This window comes from Phoxinus phoxinus (genome assembly GCF_949152265.1).
Source record: "Phoxinus phoxinus genome assembly, chromosome: 13".
Lineage (NCBI taxonomy): Eukaryota > Metazoa > Chordata > Actinopteri > Cypriniformes > Leuciscidae > Phoxinus > Phoxinus phoxinus.
In genome coordinates this window covers 22,296,468-22,316,659 of record NC_136888.1, presented here as the reverse complement: position 1 = coordinate 22,316,659, position 20,192 = coordinate 22,296,468, and the positions used below count along the sequence as shown (strand labels likewise).

The 20,192-nt window shown below is 38.3% G+C and overlaps 2 protein-coding genes across 4 annotated transcripts; one reads left to right on the top strand and one right to left on the bottom strand.

Annotated features, from left to right (window-relative positions):
* The first annotated feature begins 207 nt into the window (after nucleotides 1-207).
* ncmap (non-compact myelin associated protein) lies at nucleotides 208-10,320 on the top strand. The gene is made up of 4 exons (XM_079632058.1): nucleotides 208-518; nucleotides 4,990-5,096; nucleotides 6,153-6,237; nucleotides 8,878-10,320. The coding sequence occupies exons 2-4, from the start codon at nucleotides 5,003-5,005 to the stop codon at nucleotides 9,146-9,148; spliced, it is 450 nt and encodes a 149-aa protein (XP_079488184.1). The 5' UTR covers nucleotides 208-518; nucleotides 4,990-5,002; the 3' UTR covers nucleotides 9,149-10,320.
* Nucleotides 10,256-20,011, bottom strand: jade1 (jade family PHD finger 1). 3 transcript variants are annotated; one of them, XM_079632055.1, is made up of 11 exons: nucleotides 19,799-20,011; nucleotides 17,842-17,925; nucleotides 16,745-16,809; nucleotides 16,460-16,617; nucleotides 16,144-16,328; nucleotides 15,828-16,039; nucleotides 14,598-14,765; nucleotides 14,376-14,492; nucleotides 12,984-13,517; nucleotides 12,585-12,702; nucleotides 10,256-12,499 (listed from the first exon to the last, which is right to left on the bottom strand). In XM_079632055.1, the coding sequence occupies exons 2-11, from the start codon at nucleotides 17,888-17,890 to the stop codon at nucleotides 11,598-11,600; spliced, it is 2,508 nt and encodes an 835-aa protein (XP_079488181.1). In that variant the 5' UTR covers nucleotides 17,891-17,925; nucleotides 19,799-20,011; the 3' UTR covers nucleotides 10,256-11,597. The 3 variants fall into 3 exon arrangements, with proteins under 3 accessions (XP_079488181.1, XP_079488183.1, XP_079488182.1); XM_079632057.1 differs by having other exon boundaries at nucleotides 19,795-19,914; XM_079632056.1 differs by lacking the exon at nucleotides 19,799-20,011 and adding an exon at nucleotides 19,247-19,733.
* Between the last annotated feature and the right edge of the window lie 181 nt (nucleotides 20,012-20,192).

Below are 20,192 nucleotides of genomic sequence, written 5' to 3'. Positions count from 1 at the left end.
CTCTCTGTGGCCCTTGATTTGCATATACAGCAGGAGTGCTAATACAATCCTGTAATGATTTTCTCAGTCACAGAGAAATGTAATCAGAAATCCTCTCTCTCTGTGTGTGTGTGTGTGTTTAATTAAAGATGAGTAATGACTGAGAGCGGAGCGTGTGTTGTGAATGTGGCACGCCTTGGGGGCCAGGCCAGACCTGAAAAACCAGCTACCGCTTTCAGTCCAGCGAGCTCTGATATGGCACGTCGTCTCTACCTCTCTGCCAAGTGCTGAAACCATCCAATGCTTTCAACCCCTTCACTTCAGTCACACCTGAAGTGAACATTCACTCATTCTACCTGTTCAAACTCCTTTCAGACAGGGTTTCCGTTTTGATTTTGTGTCCCAGCTCTGTTAGCAGCGGTGTGTGCGAGGGAAAGTGCGCGTGGACTATGCTCACTTCAGTCGATTAAAGGAGGGGGAGTGGAGGGATTGATTCTGTGGAGAGAGAGAAGCCCCACGACAGGGAACTGATCGTACAGGTAAGCCAAACTGTTTACCTATTTTCACTTTGTACATTCAATTTCGTGTGTGATTTGTCTCCTGTCATCTTGGGACCTCAGAGTCTCTGGCTGCGTGCCTCAGGTGTGTGTAGGAAAGTTATTGAGATGGGACAGATTGTGTATATTCAAAGCGAGTTGAATAAGTGGCTATTATTCAACTCACTTTGTATCTGTTGAATACAGCTAAAATAGTAGCAAACCTGTTAACTAAAGTAAACAAACTCTCAGATCTCAGTAGGTCGGATCATGTTTCATGGCAGACACTAAAACTGAAACTTGTGCTGTTCTTAGCTTAAAGTGAAATTTTAACCTGATCTGACCCTTAAATATGATTTTTGTTGGCATTATAAAATATATTCAGGTCAATTTAGTCATAAACTATTTTTTATTAGATTTTATTAGACTGTTTATAAAGATTATATCAGTATGTTTTAAAATAATACTTTTTCAGTCTTTCTACTTTAAAATTTCACATTAAATTAATGCTTGCCAATTCTTTGCAATAATTTGTGAAACTACCTGGCAATTTCTTCACTGTTGTTTTCAGTGTATTACATCAAATAATTACAAGTTACCACATGAATAATCTGAGGTATTAGTCCTAATAATATGAGAAACTAATAACAGTATTGTTATAATGTATAATATTTGAAGGCCTGATGTTAGTTTTCTTCCTCTCCCTTTGTGTTTATGATTAAAGTCTGATCATAAAATTATGATATTGAACTAACTAGGTTCCTATAGGAACTATCACATTGTTGTTTTTTCCTTTTCCGAGAGCACCAAGAGGACACAATCACTTTTTTAAAGGTCAACATACCTTTTTTAACTTTCTTTTTGACTTTGATTGCATCCTTAGACTGACATCGCAGACGAAGCTCTGGCAGGCCAGTCACTGCTTATTGTGTCCTGGTGTTCTGGAACAATACTGAGGGTTAAACAGTCTGGCTGGGTCCATTTAGACTGACATTTTCTGCTATGTATTTTTTTAGTGAGTGAGAAGTTGGGGACACGTTTAAGAATCCGGCTTCAGACGGACACATACCTGTAACAGAAGTGATGAATGGACCATTGTTCAAGTTAGGGGAGCTGAGGACTGATCTTGTGTGTATAGAAAGGCTGTAGTCAGGGCTGTGACGTGCACTGAAGGTCAGACATGCGTGAGCGCACCTGTGATCTAATCGTTTTTTTACTGGTTAAATATTGACTCCTGATCTTAACTCAAATTGATCAAATTGATTGTTGCGCCAAATCGACTGAGAGTGACACACATTCAGTTTATGAATTTGACTTAGGCTACGGTTTAACTTGGTGATTGGTGGATTACATTACACCAATGAGTCAATGACAAGCAGTTACATCTTAGTCAGAAGCAATCATAACAGCTTATTTAAAATGAATGATTCCGTAAATATACAATTATAAGCCAATTGTTAGAAATCGATCAAGCAGAGACTTAATAAATCTTTTGGAATGAGTTATGACCACACCTTTTGCTGGCAACAATTGAAAAAAAGCACTTTAATGGAAGATAGACAGATTGAGAAAGAGTGCTTTCTAGAGTTGCAGTTTTCTCCACAGTTTTTTTTTCCACTCTAAACCTGAGACGAAAAAGTGTTCAGATTTACACTCCAAAATACTTGTTTGAAACTGGAAGTATTGATAAATATGTGATTAATGCAATTATGTGTATGAATAATATGGTGATTTGTATTTCGGTGGAGCAGTGTTGGGTGTAATTACTTACTAAATAATCGAATTACTGTAATTTAATTGTAATTTAATTACCTTCTTCCTTTACACACTTTGGTCAGTTCAAGAATACTTTATGCAACTGTATATTGTTTATTTTAAAGAATTAAAGGTGCAGTTTCGTGCCTATCCTTGTAATGTTCAACGTGTCACGGTTGATATCGGATTTCTAAAGAGAGAGTAATCTAATTGCACTATTAATGATGTAATTAGTAGCTAGTAACCAATTAGTTTTTTTATAGTAATTTACCCAACACTGCTGTGGACAATGAGATTAGTTAAAGCCAAACACACTTTTTTGATTAATATAACAATTTTACTTTTGCTCTTTTATTTAAATATCTACATTTTATAAAACATTATTTATGATACTGTCCTTTATTTTATTTTTTTTCTGATTTTAGAATAAGCTTGTTTAATTTTTATTTTTATTATTAGTTTTTGATCCAGAAACGGAAACATAATTTTTTTTTTCAGCCAATATTTAAATTGTTGAGGCTCTGGCATGATTCAAGGTTTGTCTTGTTCTGTTCCAGCTGCTCTGTTCATCTGTGAGATTGTAAAGTGGCTATAAATTAAATCAAGTGGCACAGCCTGACACTTCAAACCTGAGAGTGTATTATGGTCTGTTTTATGGTGGTGTGAAACCGAGCTCCATACAGATGTCCTGTGATTCACCTTGTAGCTCAGGCAACAGAATTTACAACTATTTGCTGTTCTTTGGTGGTACAGGCGCTGTATTTTTCTTTCCATCAGCGCTGATTGCTTCTGTCAGGAATACTCATAAGAGCCAGCATCGGACGTTATGGCCTGTCTGGAACAGAAGAGGCTGTTTTATGAAGCGAGGCACTGAAAATAGGAGGATGAGCTTGGCAACGGTGTAAATAAATATAGGTTATAGGTGCCTCTAAAAATGTCTATTCTCAAAAAAAAAATGTCAGATCTAGATTATTCGGTTTACTTCTACTTCCTTGAGGTGACAAATAATAGATGGACATCTGTTAATAAATAACATCATAAATAATATGCACATGAAGCTGCATATAAATTGGAAGGCACAAAAATGGCCGATTACCAATATTAAAAGTAATTTATTGATGATTATGTCCATATAATATTAACTCCATACTGTTTTGCCTAAATATTAAATATTTTGTGTGTTCAAGTGAATTCAAGCATCATGGCATTACCATATTAAAATACTCATTTTGATATTTCCAAAAATTACAGTGTTATTAAATTAATGTTTTCAAAGATTTTCTTTGCCATCAGAGTTCTCTTTAAAAGTGATAATCTAAATGTAAATATAGAGGAAATGAGCATGAACAATAACATTTCCAATATAATCGGATACTGATTTAAAAAAAGTCTAATACTATATCTTACTAAAAATCTTTATCAGACCAGCCAAATGAACTCAAAATAAAGTGGGGGTTCGGTTCTAATTCACTCCAAAGTCCATGACAATTAAAAGTGTCCAAAAATTAGACAGTTGGTAAACATATTTTTCACTGATTTGCTCATTTAGACCGAGAAGACCCTGAACGCAGCTGTGAAGCCCACGCTGTCAGAATGTGTAATAGCTGTTATGAAACTCAAGGTTTTGCATGTTTTGTATAGTTGCCAGTTTATTTGAATATAATCAGCAGGAGAAGAATAGACTTAAAACTGTGCTGGAAAGTGTGTGATCACGTAGGAGTGAGAGAGTCTGCAAGGATTTACACTGTATGAATGCACTTGGTTGAGTGATTTGGGGGAAATGGATGGAGAAGATTATGTGTGTTCTGGGTTATTCAGCTTTTTATAGCCAAAGCCATTTTCTTTTGAAGCCGCTCTGATAGTATCGTCGAGGATACTCCACAGTCAGTTAAATCTAAAACCAACAGCAGCTGTATAATTTTGAGGTTGCGGCGAGCCACTGCAGTTCAGTACGTCAGCGATGCACCAGAACTAAGAGTTCACCGAGTACAAACAAATTTGTTCCAATATGGACCATGACTCTGCTGGACAGACTAATGGAGCTGGACACACTGTGCTGCATTAAGCGATTAACAAAAACGGAAGTTGATGTGTGTGAGATGTTTACTGCTGACAGATATATGGGAGAATGATAGGCTATACACCTTTCAGGCATTCTTCAACAGATTGACTTAAACCATTTAAACATAATAACTCTGTCAAGTGTCTAAACCACATAAACAGGGAGCTGACATGAAATCTAATTGAATGAAATATTGGTGGCAGACAGGCCTTGTAGATGTAGACTTAGCAGAACATCTAAAATCCATCAAATACAATGACAGTATAATGCACAAATAGGGTTTCTAAACAAATGAGTAGTTTACTGAACATAATGAATCATGTATTCAGTGTGGTTAAAGTCCCCAAAACAGCAATTTGGACTAATTAACACTTTGTTTTATGCAATGCAAAGAGCTTTTTTTAAATCCGTAGAGCCAAAGGAGCACAGCACGCGAAGTAAACATTGTGAAATGCTCCACGCGAAGTAAACATTGTGAAATGTTGTTGTTGGTAAAGTAAAACTATAACATTAAATCATTCCTTCCTTGTTCATTCCTTCCTTGTTCATTCCTTCCTTGTTTATGAATCGTAAATTAAAATCTATAAACCAAAGTGGTATTGTATGTTTAAAACCTTTTTTTTTTTTCCCTTCTTGTTTTTTTGTATCTTTTTTCAGGACAAATCTAAAGATGCAAAGGGCGGCCACAGCATCCGTGACCCAATTCACAACAACACAGAACACCACAGCCGTCACCAAGTCTAGAGAACAAATCCTCACGCAGAGTAAGTTTCAGATCTGTAGGCTACTCTATGGCCCTGTTTACACCTGCTATTATAAGGATCGGATCACAAGTAGACGAGGGAAACGCATAGCCGTTTACACCTGCTGATTTAATCTGTCTCTTTTGTCCACTTTCAATCACTTCTGTCCTGATTTCTTTGAGGGTCTATGGGCGGGTGCATGTATGGTTTTTTTCAGATCTTTTGATCTAATGGACAGCTTTCGTTTCCGCTCTGATATCTGCAAGACCACGCTGAACGCTGTGAGTGCGTGTTAGAAATCAGGAATAGTGAGAGAACATTGTGCTTGGTACGATTTTCGTCTTCAAAACCAAACTTGGGTCTTCTGCCGACAAAGTTTAAATCCTGTCTGGCTAGCGCGCTTCCCATAACGTTTACGCATTATGTCAGGAGGAGAGCAGGCGGTCTTTTGTGGCTGTTCGAACACATTCGACCAGATGAGCATCTGCACTATGAAAGCAATCTGGTCAAATGTGTTTTCGACTACCTCTGGAGGTGGTCGAAAGTGGGCAAGCTCAAAACGTTTTAGACCCCGCTTACACCTGTCGTCAACTTATTTAGTGTCGTCAACTTGTGATCCGATTGACCAAAGCGCATCTTAATACCAGGTGTAAACAGGGCCAATGATAAAGTCTGACTGGATGCCCTATTCTATTTCTGACATACTACACACGCTTGTGCTACTTCTGAAGGAAAAATAGATTTGGAACATTCACTTTGATACGTCCAGTGTAGACAGCCTGAAGGTTTGCTGTTCACGCTGTGCTAGAGTGAGGAATCTAGAGCATGAACATTCTCCTGGAACTTGTTCTACAGCATGTTTTAAAAGATTCACATTCAATTTTGTATTGCGAATTCTACTATTGTTTTACTCATTTTGTAATGAAATGAATCCACTTCTCTAAATCCACTTCTCTTTTTAACTACAATTTTTTTTTTTTCATTGAATGATTGGAAGGGAACATGTGATCTTCACAACCCTAGGCTTAATGTTTACAATATGTCTAATAAAACATTCCCTGTTTGTTGTGTTCACAGGCTCAGGAGCCATGATAGCTATAATCGTCATTGGTATAATCATCATTCTCACGTTTTTGCTTATAGTCCTCAAGACGTACAACAGGTATGGCAACATTTTTATGTAAACCATAATGAATGAGTTACATACCAAAAGGAGAACATATCTCCACACAATAGCAGGACAATTTTAGACAGACCTTTTAATGAGGCCTAAAAATAGTCATGACATTCTCAAAATCATTTTGAGGACAAAGACACTCTTAAAGTGTTCTCAGGCCTGAATGGAACAGGTTATGGAAGATTCAGATCTGTTTAATTAAAAGAACTAAATTGATTTATATGGTTTATTATTTTAGTGATCATAAAGTCATCAATATAATATAAGTTAATTTAAGCATCACATTATAATGTACCCTACAGTATGAAAAGCTTCAAGCATTTTTTAATCAACTCTTGAATGTGGGTACGTTTCAAAAAGCAACATTTTAAACAAAAAGCTGAAAAAAGTGAGTTTTTTCCACCTCAAAAAGACTACCATGTAGGCTACATAAATCGCATACTTTCCTATCCCTATATAGTAGGTGAAAAACAGTATGTGTCAAAAAAAAGTATGTCCGAATTCACAGTAGGCTACTCATAAAAGATCCTGCAAAGAATCTTTAGTGTGCATACTATTTTTGCACACTTCTTCACTATCTCATGAGGCTACATGAGAGGTTTATGAATGGCAGTGAAGCAATGTAACTGATGCTGGTAGATCACATGAGAATGACAACATGGCAAATGAAGTAGGTCTACATACCACACACTCATAGAACATACTCAAGAGAGGATGCGATTTCGGACGAAGCCATTAGGCTTGTTTGAGATGAGCAAAATCTGCGCAGAACCGATCACCGGTGATCAGCGCGAGATGCATGCCGGTTAGAAAAGTGTCCGAGTGTGGTCCGCCTGGCTCTGATGTCATGCTGACGTTGTCAAAAAACGTAATGCTCATTGGTTGAAACAACCGTGATGCATTTAATGATGAGAGTTAAAGAGAGACTAAGTCCCGCCCCTCCGCTTCCGGCTCATGGGACCTTATTTCGGAAAAAATATGTATGGTATTCAATGGCGAGAGACAACTTATCTTTTTATTCTGTCCGAACTGTGCCCTGAATTACACATATGATGTTTGTCAATTTAAAAGATAATTATGAAAGTCAAGAAAGTCGCAGTTTGTCATAAAACAGAAGAATAACATTTAGTTTTATGTGAAAATCGCTCAATGAACTGCATCTCTTGTCTCGCACTATACGTCACCGTTGCTCATATGTGTGCAGTCTGGTACAAAACACTCAGGCATCGCGGCGTAACGTTACGATTATAACGTTAGAGTATAGAAAAAATGACAGACGTTAGCTTCAGTAAAGTTAGCTTCATTCATTGAGTGAAAAGGTACGTCACATGTGCACCTTTTCATTTTGTAGTCTTTGTAATTACGTATTTTAACAGTCTTATACCTTAAAGTCCGCGTGAACCGGAAGTTGCAAACGACTTTTCTCAAGTGTTGTGACGCATTTCCGAGTGAAACGGAATATTGAACAGAGGGCAGGGTTTTACTTTAGCGCTCCTCCTCTCCATCTCTCGCCCATAGCAGAGTAACGGTTTGAGGGGAGAGGTTAAGCGTTTAAGCAACCCAAGCCGTCAAGCCTACGTCATCAGAAAAATAACCATTCCAGACCGGAAGTAACTTTTCAGACTTTGATTAAAGATAACCACGGCAAAAAAAAAAATTATGTGTATTAACTTGCACGCATTAATTGTTCACCACAAGACTAGTAATATCCGCTAACAGAGTAAATAGGGTCAATTTTGATTTCATGCCGACTTTAACAAACTGCGACTTTCTTGACTTTAAAATGTAAATTGACAAACATAATATGTGTAATTCAGGGCACAATTCAAACGAGATCAAAATATTTGTTGTCTCTCCATAGACTAGACTACCATACTATATTTTTCCGAAATAAGGTCCCATGGTGGTCAACCGGAAGGGGAGGGACTTAGGCTCTCTAAAGGGTTAGTTCACCCAAAAATTAAAATTATGTCAGTAATTACTCACCCTCACGTTGTTCCGACACCTTAAGACTTTCGTTCATCTTCGGAACACAAATTAAGATATTTTTGAATAAATCTGAGAGCTGTCTCACTCCCCCATAGGCTTCTATTGTAATTGAAACCTGCCGGTCCAGAAAAGTTAGAACGGTAAAAACATAGTTAAAATAGTATACAGTGGCTCAACCTTAAGTTTATCAAGCGACGAGAATACTTTTTGTGCGCAAAAAAAACAAACAAAAATAACGACTTTATTCAACCATTCATTTTCTTCTGTGTGGGCCTCTGAGTGAATTCACCTAATGTAAACACAGCGAGCACAGCGCTTCTTGGGTTGTACGTCAGAACGTAGGCTCATTGGCCAGCATCACACCCATCACATGCATCACACACATGACCAGCATCGGCCAATGGTGAGCCTATGTTCTGACGTAGCTGCGCTGTTACAGTTACACTGTGACCAAATTTTCATTTTTTGGTAAACAAATCCTTTAAATTATTAGCATTTTGTAATATCGATATTAATATAAAATTAATTCAATATCGGACGATAATGGTACCCATCCTTACATTTTACTCTTTAATTGTATTCTTTTTGAATAACATCTATTTATCAATCCATTTTTTTATATAATTTATCTGACAGGAGGACGCATGCGAAAAGGATGATGGCAGGAGGCTCCAGCAAACCACGGAAGAAAGTGTCCTCAACTACTACAAATATGGTCATGAGCAACGTGGGCGCGAACTCAGTCTCTGGAAGCTTTGCGCAGTCTAACGCGTCCTTAGACAACGGGTTTCGCATTCCACGGGTCGAACTGGGAAACGTGGAGCGGAGTAATGGGGAGCATTTCAGCACCAACAGTGGCTCAACTATTGTGACAATACACGACATGCCATCAGTTGATAACACATAGCAGACATTCTCTGGACTTACATGTGCAAGATACAACATACCAACATGAACAAAGGACCAATGGAAGAGGCCCAGTCATATCTGAGCACACACCATTAACTGTACATTCACTGCCCGTTTAGGATATTATAGAACTTTGAGGACTTTAAAGATTGAAAGGTTCACTTTAAGAGTGTACAGACAAGTGTCTTAGCATTTGATGGGATCGTAGTTTTATTTTTAGGACTCGATTTGGTGATGAAATGTAGGTTACTCAAAACAATGTAAGTTTCTGCCTTGAGTTGAAAACTTTTTTTTATTTTTTATTATTAAATTGGTGGAAGCCTCAGTTAGAGATGTTAAGGATGCTACATCAATGTAATTTGTGTATTACCAGGACATTTGCACTCTAAATGAAAAGGCTTTAATGAGCTGTTCAAATATTATACTGTCTAAAATATGCTGAATATTTAAACTTTACATTTATGCATATTGCAAAGACTGATCCAAAGCAGCTTAGATTGCATTCAAGGTATATATTTTGTGTTCATGCAATTCCTGAAACTCGAACCCATGACCTTGACCTTGACAGTGCTAGTGGCATTTTAGGGCTCAAGAACACCATTGGTGAGATGGGAAAACACTGATCTTCAGATGTTATCTTGTATGTTGGTGGTAATTAAGCTACATCTTTAGACATGCCAGTGTTTCCTGCATCAAACAACTGCGATGCTTGATTTGTCAACAATTTGTTGGCTTATCCTTGTTCTTTTCTAGGAACCAGTTGAAAAGATTCAAACATGTTTGTGAGTAAGCTGTTTGAATCAGACTCTGTGAATCATTTATTCATTACTAAGTTTACAGCTGATTACATCACTGAATAATGAATCATTTATTATAACAGATAATTGAAATGAATCGGCAACTACTGTTTGTTTTTAAAGCTACATATATTTACAGTTGTGTCCTAATAAAAAATATTCTAAAAGATATTGAAAAATGTCTCAAAATATTACAGGTCAAAGTTCACAGAGTAAGGCCAGAATGTAATAAATTGTAACTGAAAAAGATTGACGTTGCCATTTTACATGGCACATATAGAATCATAATCAATGACAGCATCAAAAGAGAAATAAACCATTTTTTATGGATTCTGTAATTTGTCAACTAAAAAAACATCTGATTTACTTACACGAGTCACGTCTATGATTGCACTTTTCTTCAGACTGGAGCCCTGTATTATGAATGCAGAAAACTTCAGGACCAGACATTACCAGAAGTAACCTCAAGAATATTTATTCACAATCTGCAACAAAACTAAAGTATTGCATAAGAATAAAAGAAAAACAAAGAAGAAAAATACAGCAGTGCTTGATTATATAAACACGTAGAAACTTTTTTTTTCTCTGTGAGCACGGTTATACCAAGCTCTCTGGCTAATGTTCTAGTGCAACATCTTAACAAAAACACTCAGGCACAAGATAATCTTTTTCTCAAGGAGATCAACTCACATTTTGCATGAGAAGAGACATTTACAGCTATAAAGAAAAGATGCAAGAACACATATTTTGAGTACTGCTCCAAGGCAACCATGTCAAGAAGATCAGTCCTTTCAACACAAAAGTGTCTTTACAACTATGATAGTGTCTTGAGTTATTGTTTAATATCAAGTGCAAAAGTAAATTCAAAGTAATGGATACTGGAAGTAAATGATTGTTAAAAGCCTTTCTGACATACATTATGTGTCCATTTCATCACAATGATTGTGGATCTGTCTGGATCTACCGTGTCCATCTATTGCTGAAGAATATGGTTAACTGAAAGAGTTGCTTTTTATTTGTATTTTTCTGGAAAGGAATTACTTCAAGACCAAAGAGAGTACATATAAGGCATTGACCTGTTACACACACTCAGTTTGTTTGAAAAAAGAAAGACATAACACTATAAATTAAGTACAAATGTAAGCAGATTTTACCTGAGAAGGAAAAGGTGCCAAAGGGTATGACACATACACAACATGAAGGCCTTTTAAGTTAGCTAAATACTGAGAAATAAATTAAAAAGTCTTTCCTAAATTTTGGACACTGGTTAGACTGTTGTGGTCAGTATTTTTTAAACAGTTAAGTGCTCAGTTAAGTGCAGTAATTCTATGGGACTTAAGACAGTTGGGCCGTACTGGCTTTGTTTCACGCTGGTAACATCCTCACAAGTGCTCATAACTTATCTATGAATTGTGCCAGTTATTTCACCTGATTTGAAGTTTCATACTTTATTAAGAAGATATTTTTCTTCCTCATCAGCCAATTGTTTGGTCTTTGAAACCTCTCCGCATTGTTTTTTAACGAACACACCAAAAAACAGTTTCAGCAACAGCAGAAAATTACAGAATAGAAAAATAAATATCAATCCACCTGTTCACCTTTCATTGAAAAGCAAATGAAGAGGACAAAAATAAAAAATTTGGACACATTTTATGATGCAAGTACTCCATGTTGGATCACTTCTGAACCGTAACGTCTAGTCATTGGGCTTCGAAGTCTTTGGGCGTGACATCTCTTGCCCTGCTCTGATTGGCCAAGATCAGACTCTTCCACATGGCTTCGGTTCTCACTTCCTGTCCGAAGCCGGGTCCTAATTTGAGGGGGGGTGGCAGCGGGACTTGTATTAAAAGTTTTTAAGGAAGTTTGGTCCACCACGTCGTTTCTGTCCTGCACATCTTTCCCTGCTGATGTTCTCTCACTCCGTTTGGGGATTCTGAAACTGCCCCAGTTTTTCAGATGCCGCCTAGTTGTTCCATTTGGCACTAATTTTCCCTGATGTTGGCTCGCGTTTGTCTTCCTCGGCGATCCGTTATACATGGTCGGAGAACTAGAGGAGGTTCTGCTGTGAGACAGCAACAATCTTTCATCCATGTTGTCGAGCTCGGTCTTATCCTCAATAGACTTTGACTGTCTGAGTTTGTCTTTGATGGACACCTGTTCCCACAGCTTGCTCCTCCTCCTGTCCTCCAGGGGGCACTCGCTCTCCTCATCTCTTCTATGAGATTCACCACCTCTAAGCCTGCCCTCGTAACGTTTCACTGTAGCTGACGCCGCGGTCTCGTTTTTCAGAATTCTACAAGCTCCAGAGCCTGAATCAATGACCCCAGGACTGGGAACGTTGTCCATGACCATGCTGTCCAGTCTGGGAATCTTTGCAGGCTTGTCTGCTTCGATATGCCTTGAGACTCTATATGGGTTGCTCCCCTTCTCAGTGGAGCCCAGGGCGCTGTTCTGCCCACAGTGACCCTTTAGAGGTTGGGGGGACGCAGGCACGGGTGGCGCTGTTCGAAAGTAAAACATGGCCTCCTCCAAACGTCTAGTAGAGGATATACCTGACCAGGAGAGAAAAGGGAAGAGGTAACAGTTAAAAAGGAGGGGAAAAAATATTTCATTGAGTGTAGTAAGCATCATACTAACCGGCAACGCGTCCTTGCTCGAGCAGCCTGACGTGGTGATGAAAGATCTGTTCCTGCACTCGGCACACGGTCCGTTTAATCCTCTCCCGGCGGCTGACCATGTATGTCAAATTACGCACCTGAAAACATACATATACGCAAGATATATGAAAACTACTAAAAAGAAACTAAACTTTTTAAAGCGTCAGTCAACCCAAATATTTTCATTCATCTTCAAAACACAAATAAAAGACATTTCTGATTTTCTCTCATTCTTCTTGACATGCAAAAGGTTTGTTCACTCGTGTCAAACAGGCACAGATGGGCTTCCATATTTGATATGCTCTATGTATGTGCTTTGATCAATGTTTATATACAGTATTAACAAAACCCTATATGAATGTGGCTCTGAAAAACGTACCCTCTCTAGATCCTGTCGTAAATGCGTGAAGAGGCGGAGTCGCCGCAAAAGCACTTCCTGTTCTCGCCGGGCAAGGCTATCTTCTTCCTCTTTCTTCGGCATGATGAGCGGCTGGTTAAAGTTCACTTTCCTTTTTAACTTCCAGTATTGTAACAAGAAGTCCACCATCTCTAGGGGCAACTGCAGGTGCTCGGCAACTTCATCAGCGGCGACAAAGCGATAGAATTCATCCTCGAGCTGCTGGACTCGAAGCTTACGCTCACTGAGTCTGGTCTCTTCTGTGTTTTGTGCAAGTCTGGGCTGGGAATAGGACGAGATGTCTGCTCCTCTATTTCTCCTTCTGTCTTCACTGGTCGGGACCTTCACTGGCCTGTCATCATCCCCCTCTTCCTCATTCCAGTCCATGCCTGAGTGCTTAGGACAAAAAGATTTGAACTTGACTTCATCTGCATCTGTGAGGATCGTGTTCATCTTCAAACCACAATGCAGACCGCAGGTCACATGGAACGCCACACGGCAACTTTTGGCAGAACACTAGGGGGATTTGGAAAGAGAGGATCTCAGGATTAAACCGCAGAAGATGGAGAAAATGTGAAGCAGAATTATAATTTTTTTGATTTCTGATAAATTAACAAAATTATACATTTAAACAACATTTAATGCTACATTCAGTACTTTTTGTGCATGTCGTTCTGGCCGACATAAATTGAAAATGACATCTAAGCCTCTTTCACACAGAGATTCTGGAAAATACATGGATATCCCGGGATTTGACCCGGGATCGTTTGATTATGGTTCATTCACACTGCCAGTGATTTTCCATCTTGTAAAAAAAAAAAAGTGATATTGACCAGTTTTGTTATTTTTTTTGTTAACTGAAATATAGCTTTAATAAAATATAAATGTTAGATGATAAACTTAATTATTTTTTTTAGAAAAGCTGAAATAAGTTCTAAATAAGTACTAAAATAACAAAAGCTAAAACTGAAAAATAAATAAATTAAAGCTCAATAGAATACAAAATATTACCAAAATTAAAAAAATTAACAAATACTATAATGGTACATAAATAATTCTAAAATAACACTGCTTTTGGCAGGTAGCCATTATTCATTTATTTTCTGTGGTGATATTAATCTGGTCATTTGAGCTCATGTGAACATACAGATTTTTTTTTTTTTTTTTTACTATACAGTACTATTTAATTCAAATGTTTTTATTAAGATAAAAATGACTAAGTGCTTTAACTTTACATTTTTTATGTTATCAATTGATATTTACATTTTCAAGCACTCAAATTGAAAGATTAAAGATTAAATTGCACTATGCCCTCTGGAAGGTTCTGAATATCTGCATGAACAGCATAAAGAGATAAACATCAGCACTCTGTACCTGAATACAAGCTCCTGTTTTCTCTTTACACAGACAGCATATTAGAGCCCATCTGTTGCTGGGTATTTGAGACACATTAGTGATAGGCTCCATCTTCTCAGGGTTACCAATGCTTACCTACAGATAAAGAGCACACAACAGTCCAGTCTGAGCTCACATTGTACTTTTCTCAGTCATTAACACAATCTCTTTAAAAGTCTTAATTTGTGCGTGCATCCTTACCTCTGGTATCCAGAGGGCACAGCTGACATGGACCCACTTGGTGCCACTGCGGGTGGGTTTCATTGCTCCGCCTTTTTTAGGACAGAGATGGCATTTGGGAAAGATGCCCAGCGCGCAGGTACGGCAAAGCCAGCTGCCCTCGGGAACTTTCAGTATACCGTAACATGCCTGTGGGGAGGTACATTGTTATGTAATTCATATGTGCTTGCTAGGGCTGCCACCGACTAAAGTTTTTACTGCTCAACTAGTAGTCATTTATTTAAGCCATTAGTCGACTAATCGCATGTTTATAATAATGTAATTACTTAAATATACATGGGGGGTGGGGGTACTAAACCTTAATAAGCCTTTAATATATATAGGCGTAATATATTGCCTATTACACGCATAAAGCTTGTTGCAAAGCACCAGCAAAAGTAACGACTATGAATGTATCAGAAAAAAATAGCAAGGAGACATTTTAATTACTTATTAATAAACTAGAGTTTTCGGAGTCAGAGTCAGCATCAATGAAGGTGACGATGCCGACTCACCAACTCCGCAGTTGATGGACCTTTAGAGAGAAATGCACCTTTCCAACGGATTACTGAGGGTAGGTTTTTATTTTAACAGGATTATTCAAAAGTAGGCATTTTTAAGCTTTCTATAGATATACCTATTTCTCACGTCTGTGAGGCAAGTAGCCTATATGCTGAGTTTCATTTCATTTTTGTGATGAGACAGCAGAAAGCACATCCTGTTTGTTTACTTTATTTTACAAAAGCACAACGTATTTTAAGTTGCTTCAGCTGTTATCAGGAAAAAATGCAAGTGCACCGCCGCCTCCATGTAATGCCGTAAGAGCACTATACTTTAGCTTTAACACTACGCACAAACACTTGGATATGCGCCTAATAATAGCGCACATTTATCTAGGTTAACAGAGTGAGAGGCTAAGTAAAGTTGCTACTACTTCCATGTTTCAAATGATAAGCCATATTTGAGGTTGATGGATGATCGGAGAAAGTTTGGATTTCCTGCCCCACATACTGTAATTACCACAAATAACTGCCGTTAACAATCCCTCACGGACTACGTGACTACGCCACAGTAGCAGGTTTTTTTTCTCCGACTAACCGACTAATACAATTTTGGTCGACTAAGCCTCTTCTAGTTTAATATTAAGAGGGGCAGCCTCAAAGTTCTCACATGCTTTCAAACACACATTGTTTGGTGGTCAAACACACGTACCTGATGCACACAGATGTTGCACTTGTCACAAAACACCATTTCGTTGCCGTCCTCGCCGTCAGGGGACTGACAGACGTCACACACCACGTCCTCATCGTACTCTATGCCAAGCCCCTCCTCCGTTTCCATGGCATGGCTCATGTTGTCATAGCAACGGCGCTCAAACTCTTCCATGACCCGCTCCATTGTCAGCTCATCCAGGAGTTGCATGCCTACAGGCAAATCAGTTAGCCTGACGTGACATTTGTTTCCACAGAGTGCAAGAAATTTGAGTGCATAATGGGTAAAATGAAAACTCCAGACTGGATATGCTCACCCATCTTACTGAACTCCTCATTAGTGATCTGCAGCCAAGCTACATCCTCCTCATTCAAGTCATAACGACACATGCCATCAGCTAGCGTCTGAATACCCACGTACCCCAGCATCGATGACTCAGATGAGCGAATCAGTTTCTTAGGCCTGATGAATAGAGGAGCAGGGCTTTTGGCAGCTACAGTGCTGTAGTGAAAAAAAGATAGAAAAACACAGAAATAGATTTTATTTTTAATTAATAGATTTAGATTTAATGGCAACCACCACTAAATAAGATTAGTTTGACAGGTAAAAGAAGAAGAAAAAAATGTTTGTACCGCAATGAACACTGCGGTATGGAGTCGGGACTGACAGGTACTTGAACCCCTTTCTCCCACTCCTGTCGCCAGGGATCGGCCAGCTCATAATAATCCTCTGGATTCAGCTGGTAAGAATCATGCAGCTTCATAGCGGTGATCAGGTCTGTCCTGAACACCTGGAAGAGAGAAAGAAGAGGGGTTGCATGAAAAGATTTGCGTTTGTGAAAGAGCAACAAATATCTACGACATTATCATCTTTATCTGTTAGGGTCGTATTGGGGAGTGCAAGACAGTACCACGTACCTCTGAGGGTCTCTTTCCATTCTGTTTCCTGTGCTTGGAGTGCTGAGACCAGGACGTGGAGATACCTGAAAGAGACAGAAAAACATGCTAGTCTATGCTCAATAACACTGAGGACATAAATTGTATGACTGCGAGAGAGACTACTCATGTTATTAGCGGCAATAATGGTCATTTTCATTTCAGCAAATGGCAGTATTAGTTTATATAAGGAGAGGGATTGTGTGGCTATAACTAAAGGGCTGAGCGCTAAAACATCTTTATCTATATAAATGCCTCATTCTATTCTTCTCTCATCTACAAGTGACTTGATTTTGTCCATAGGCAATTTATTGGAATATCGTCGTTTCCTAATTGCTGCAATCTCATGTGAGTGACAGTTTGCTATTGTCCAGAGCTCTTGTCTGGTGCACACGTCATCAGAGAAAAGATGTTGTTGAGAGGTTAACTTGAAACTTGAGAGGTTAAGTTTTGGAAAAATTACAAGGGCACATACATTTTAAAGAAAAATAATGACGAGCGCGGATAAATTATTTATAATAAACACTGCAATATTCTGTAAAAAAAAACAAGCCATCGTGAAGAAAAGAATTGCAATTTTCAATAGCATCTCAATTTTCTAATTGCACCGTGAAGAGGAAAGGAACGAGGACTGAGGAAGCGCCTAGAGGAGCTATGAGCGAGGATGCACAGGTGTATCCAATACAGAAGTGTTTCTTAATGAAAAACCTGACACTTGTTTAAATTCTCCTCTCCCTTCACATCTTTTACAATCATTTTAATTGATTTATCCCTTGCAATCTCATATATTTCAACAGGGCACAATTAATATTTATTAGCAATTTCTTAAATAACCAGTTCAAAAACATAAGGTCAGATCCCTTGAGTGCAGCTGATGACACTTTGAAAATACAATTGAGCGATCAAGAATACACAAATATGATTTCCTTTGATTCTTCCATCCTTATTTATTTATTTCCTTGCATCCTTCCCTCACATCCTGGGTCTGAGACGAAATAAGAATGAACAAATAAGAAATGAGAACCAACCTAGGTTTCTCTAGGCAAGTTGGTACTAGAAAATAGTGTCTGTTTACTTACTTCCATTGTCCGAGTCCTCACTGGTGCTTGGGACACGGCTTCGCTTCATCCTCAGCTGCCGTGACCTTTAAGTGATGCAGAAATCTGCAGAGGTTGATCAAACATTAGCAGAACATTCCTGAAAACTGATCCTGCAAAGTGCTTCCCTAAGCCAGTCACAACTTGACAGACTGAATCGAGACTGGCAGATTTAGAGTTAAATGAGACTTGACTTATACCTAATTCAAATTAAACACTGTTAAAATTCGTAATACTGGACTTTATATAATTGCATCTCAGCCTAATATGCAGATTCAACTTCTAAGTAATACAGAGTCGTAGGCAGCTGACTCCTTCAAAGTGTAAACAATGTGGCGCTATACAACCGTTGCTGTTTGGTTGAGCATCTTGACATAACAACGTCGGTTCAACCAATACCAATAGGGCGGGACTATCTGTTGAACCGACCATTGGCAAACGGGGGCGTGTGCATGATATTTTACACACTTCACCTTAAAATTTTGATTATTCTGCTCTGATAAATATATCAGTTTAAAACTTTAAAACAAACAAATGTAATTTTTCATATGTCATACCGAGCAGTCAAATTACATAACAACAACTCTGACCTACTCCTATACCATCAGCTTCTGTATCTAAAAGCTAATCAATTCTATATTTTTAAACTATGTGTTGCAAAATAACAAATTGTCACACTTTTGTGCAATGCACACATGCCTGGGACATGACTGAGAAAAAAAACAACGAATCCTTGTATTTTGTATGTACTTTCCAGCTTTAGACACAGACCAAACTTTTAGCCACTTAAAGTTAAAGCAGAACTAACAGTTACTTTTAATTAAAGAGCATAAAACAACATAAACAAAGGAAATTGTGTTTTTTATTAATATATTCATGCGACTAAGCAAAGCAAACTCATTTATAAAAACATTGAAAATAGTTTGTCTGCTCAACTTGCGCGTTTATATGAATTCAACCAAAATCATAAGGTTAAAAATACTTCAACATCTCACAACTATCAGCTAATTTCAACTGCAAAAAAAAAAACTAAAAATATAAACCCTTTAATTCTGCCTGCATTCAGCAGAACGCAGTTCACGCAGTGCAAACGTGCAGACCACGCCTCTTGACGTCACATAGCTGTTCATTTTAATGCCAGTTAGAAATTAAAAAACATTATTTTAATAATAGTATTTAAAAATAATATAACAGTAACTTTAGTGTTTAATACACAACATATGCTCCACGTTGGTATATTTAAACACCGACCTATAGTATCAACAACAAACAAATATGTCGCTACATTCGTTCGATCAGAAAACTTAAGTTCCATTGCAAAAAACACATACATATGTCAAATTTAACTTCTAAAGCAAATCCTAAAGAAAAGTTGAATATTTTCTACCGTTATTTTCCCAACATCACAGCAGAGATGAAATCGGACCAACCCAGACCGTTGCATGCAGAAAAATATCAAACATCCCTCTGAAACCTAATCTCAATTCATTTAAAAACTAAAATCGCAAGTAATCGACATGCAGTTGGTATCATTTGCTGGTTCAATACCAAAACTTTTAGGCTAAATAACATAAGCCGCAGTCAGGCCAGGACGCGCGCGCCTAACTTACGAGATGACGCTTGGACACACATACACGCACACGCACACATGCGCGCGCACGGCCAGCAGCTACGCGATTCAAAGTAACTACCAAATATCAAAGCAAACCGCACCGTTAACTTATAGGAATTAATAAGGAAGCCAACTGCATGTAAACATTAATTTAGGGAATCGTCTGCAGCATCTCAACTTAATCTTTTGGCGCCATTTTAAATGACGTGCTACATTTGCACCGGACCATCTGCATGAAGAGCTCGCGGAAATTCTGGAAAACATTTGCACGTCCCTGCCTGTAAAACACATATACTACATCACAGCAAATATTTTTAATGTACCTACAAAAAAGGTCTTGTTCCTGCGGTGGCGTTTCTATATGGCGCTTGCTCAGAGTTTGAGTAGTCGCCTCCTCCACCCCACACACAAACACATGCAGGTTACGTATGCGCGCCTCTACTGCTGTTTTCCTCATGCACCCGCAGGGGGAGCTGGTGCGCGCGCGCGCGCACACACACACACACACACACACACACACTCACACACACACACACACACACAAGATTATTATCATGACTTCCATTTCAGCTGTTTCATAATAACCAAATCTGGTTTGTTTGGAGATGATGGCAGGGATTTTTGTAAAGCTCAGGATAAAACGAATTATTTGTCATTTATTATGAATCCACAGGAAACCTGTGTAAATAAAGAAAGACTTAATACTAAAAGTTGGTTTAAT

Coding starts and splice junctions, on each gene's coding strand:
- ncmap (XM_079632058.1), top strand. CDS start 5,003: ATGCAAAGGGCGGCCACAGCATCCGTGACCCAATTCACAACAACACAG. Junction 5,097..6,152: donor AGAACAAATCCTCACGCAGA/GTAAGTTTCAGA, acceptor TTGTGTTCACAG/GCTCAGGAGCCATGATAGCT. Junction 6,238..8,877: donor GTCCTCAAGACGTACAACAG/GTATGGCAACAT, acceptor TTTATCTGACAG/GAGGACGCATGCGAAAAGGA.
- jade1 (XM_079632055.1), bottom strand. CDS start 17,890: ATGAAGCGAAGCCGTGTCCCAAGCACCAGTGAGGACTCGGACAATGGA. Junction 16,618..16,744: donor ATGGAAAGAGACCCTCAGAG/GTACGTGGTACT, acceptor TCTCTCTTCCAG/GTGTTCAGGACAGACCTGAT. Junction 14,493..14,597: donor GTGCCCTCTGGATACCAGAG/GTAAGGATGCAC, acceptor CTTTATCTGTAG/GTAAGCATTGGTAACCCTGA.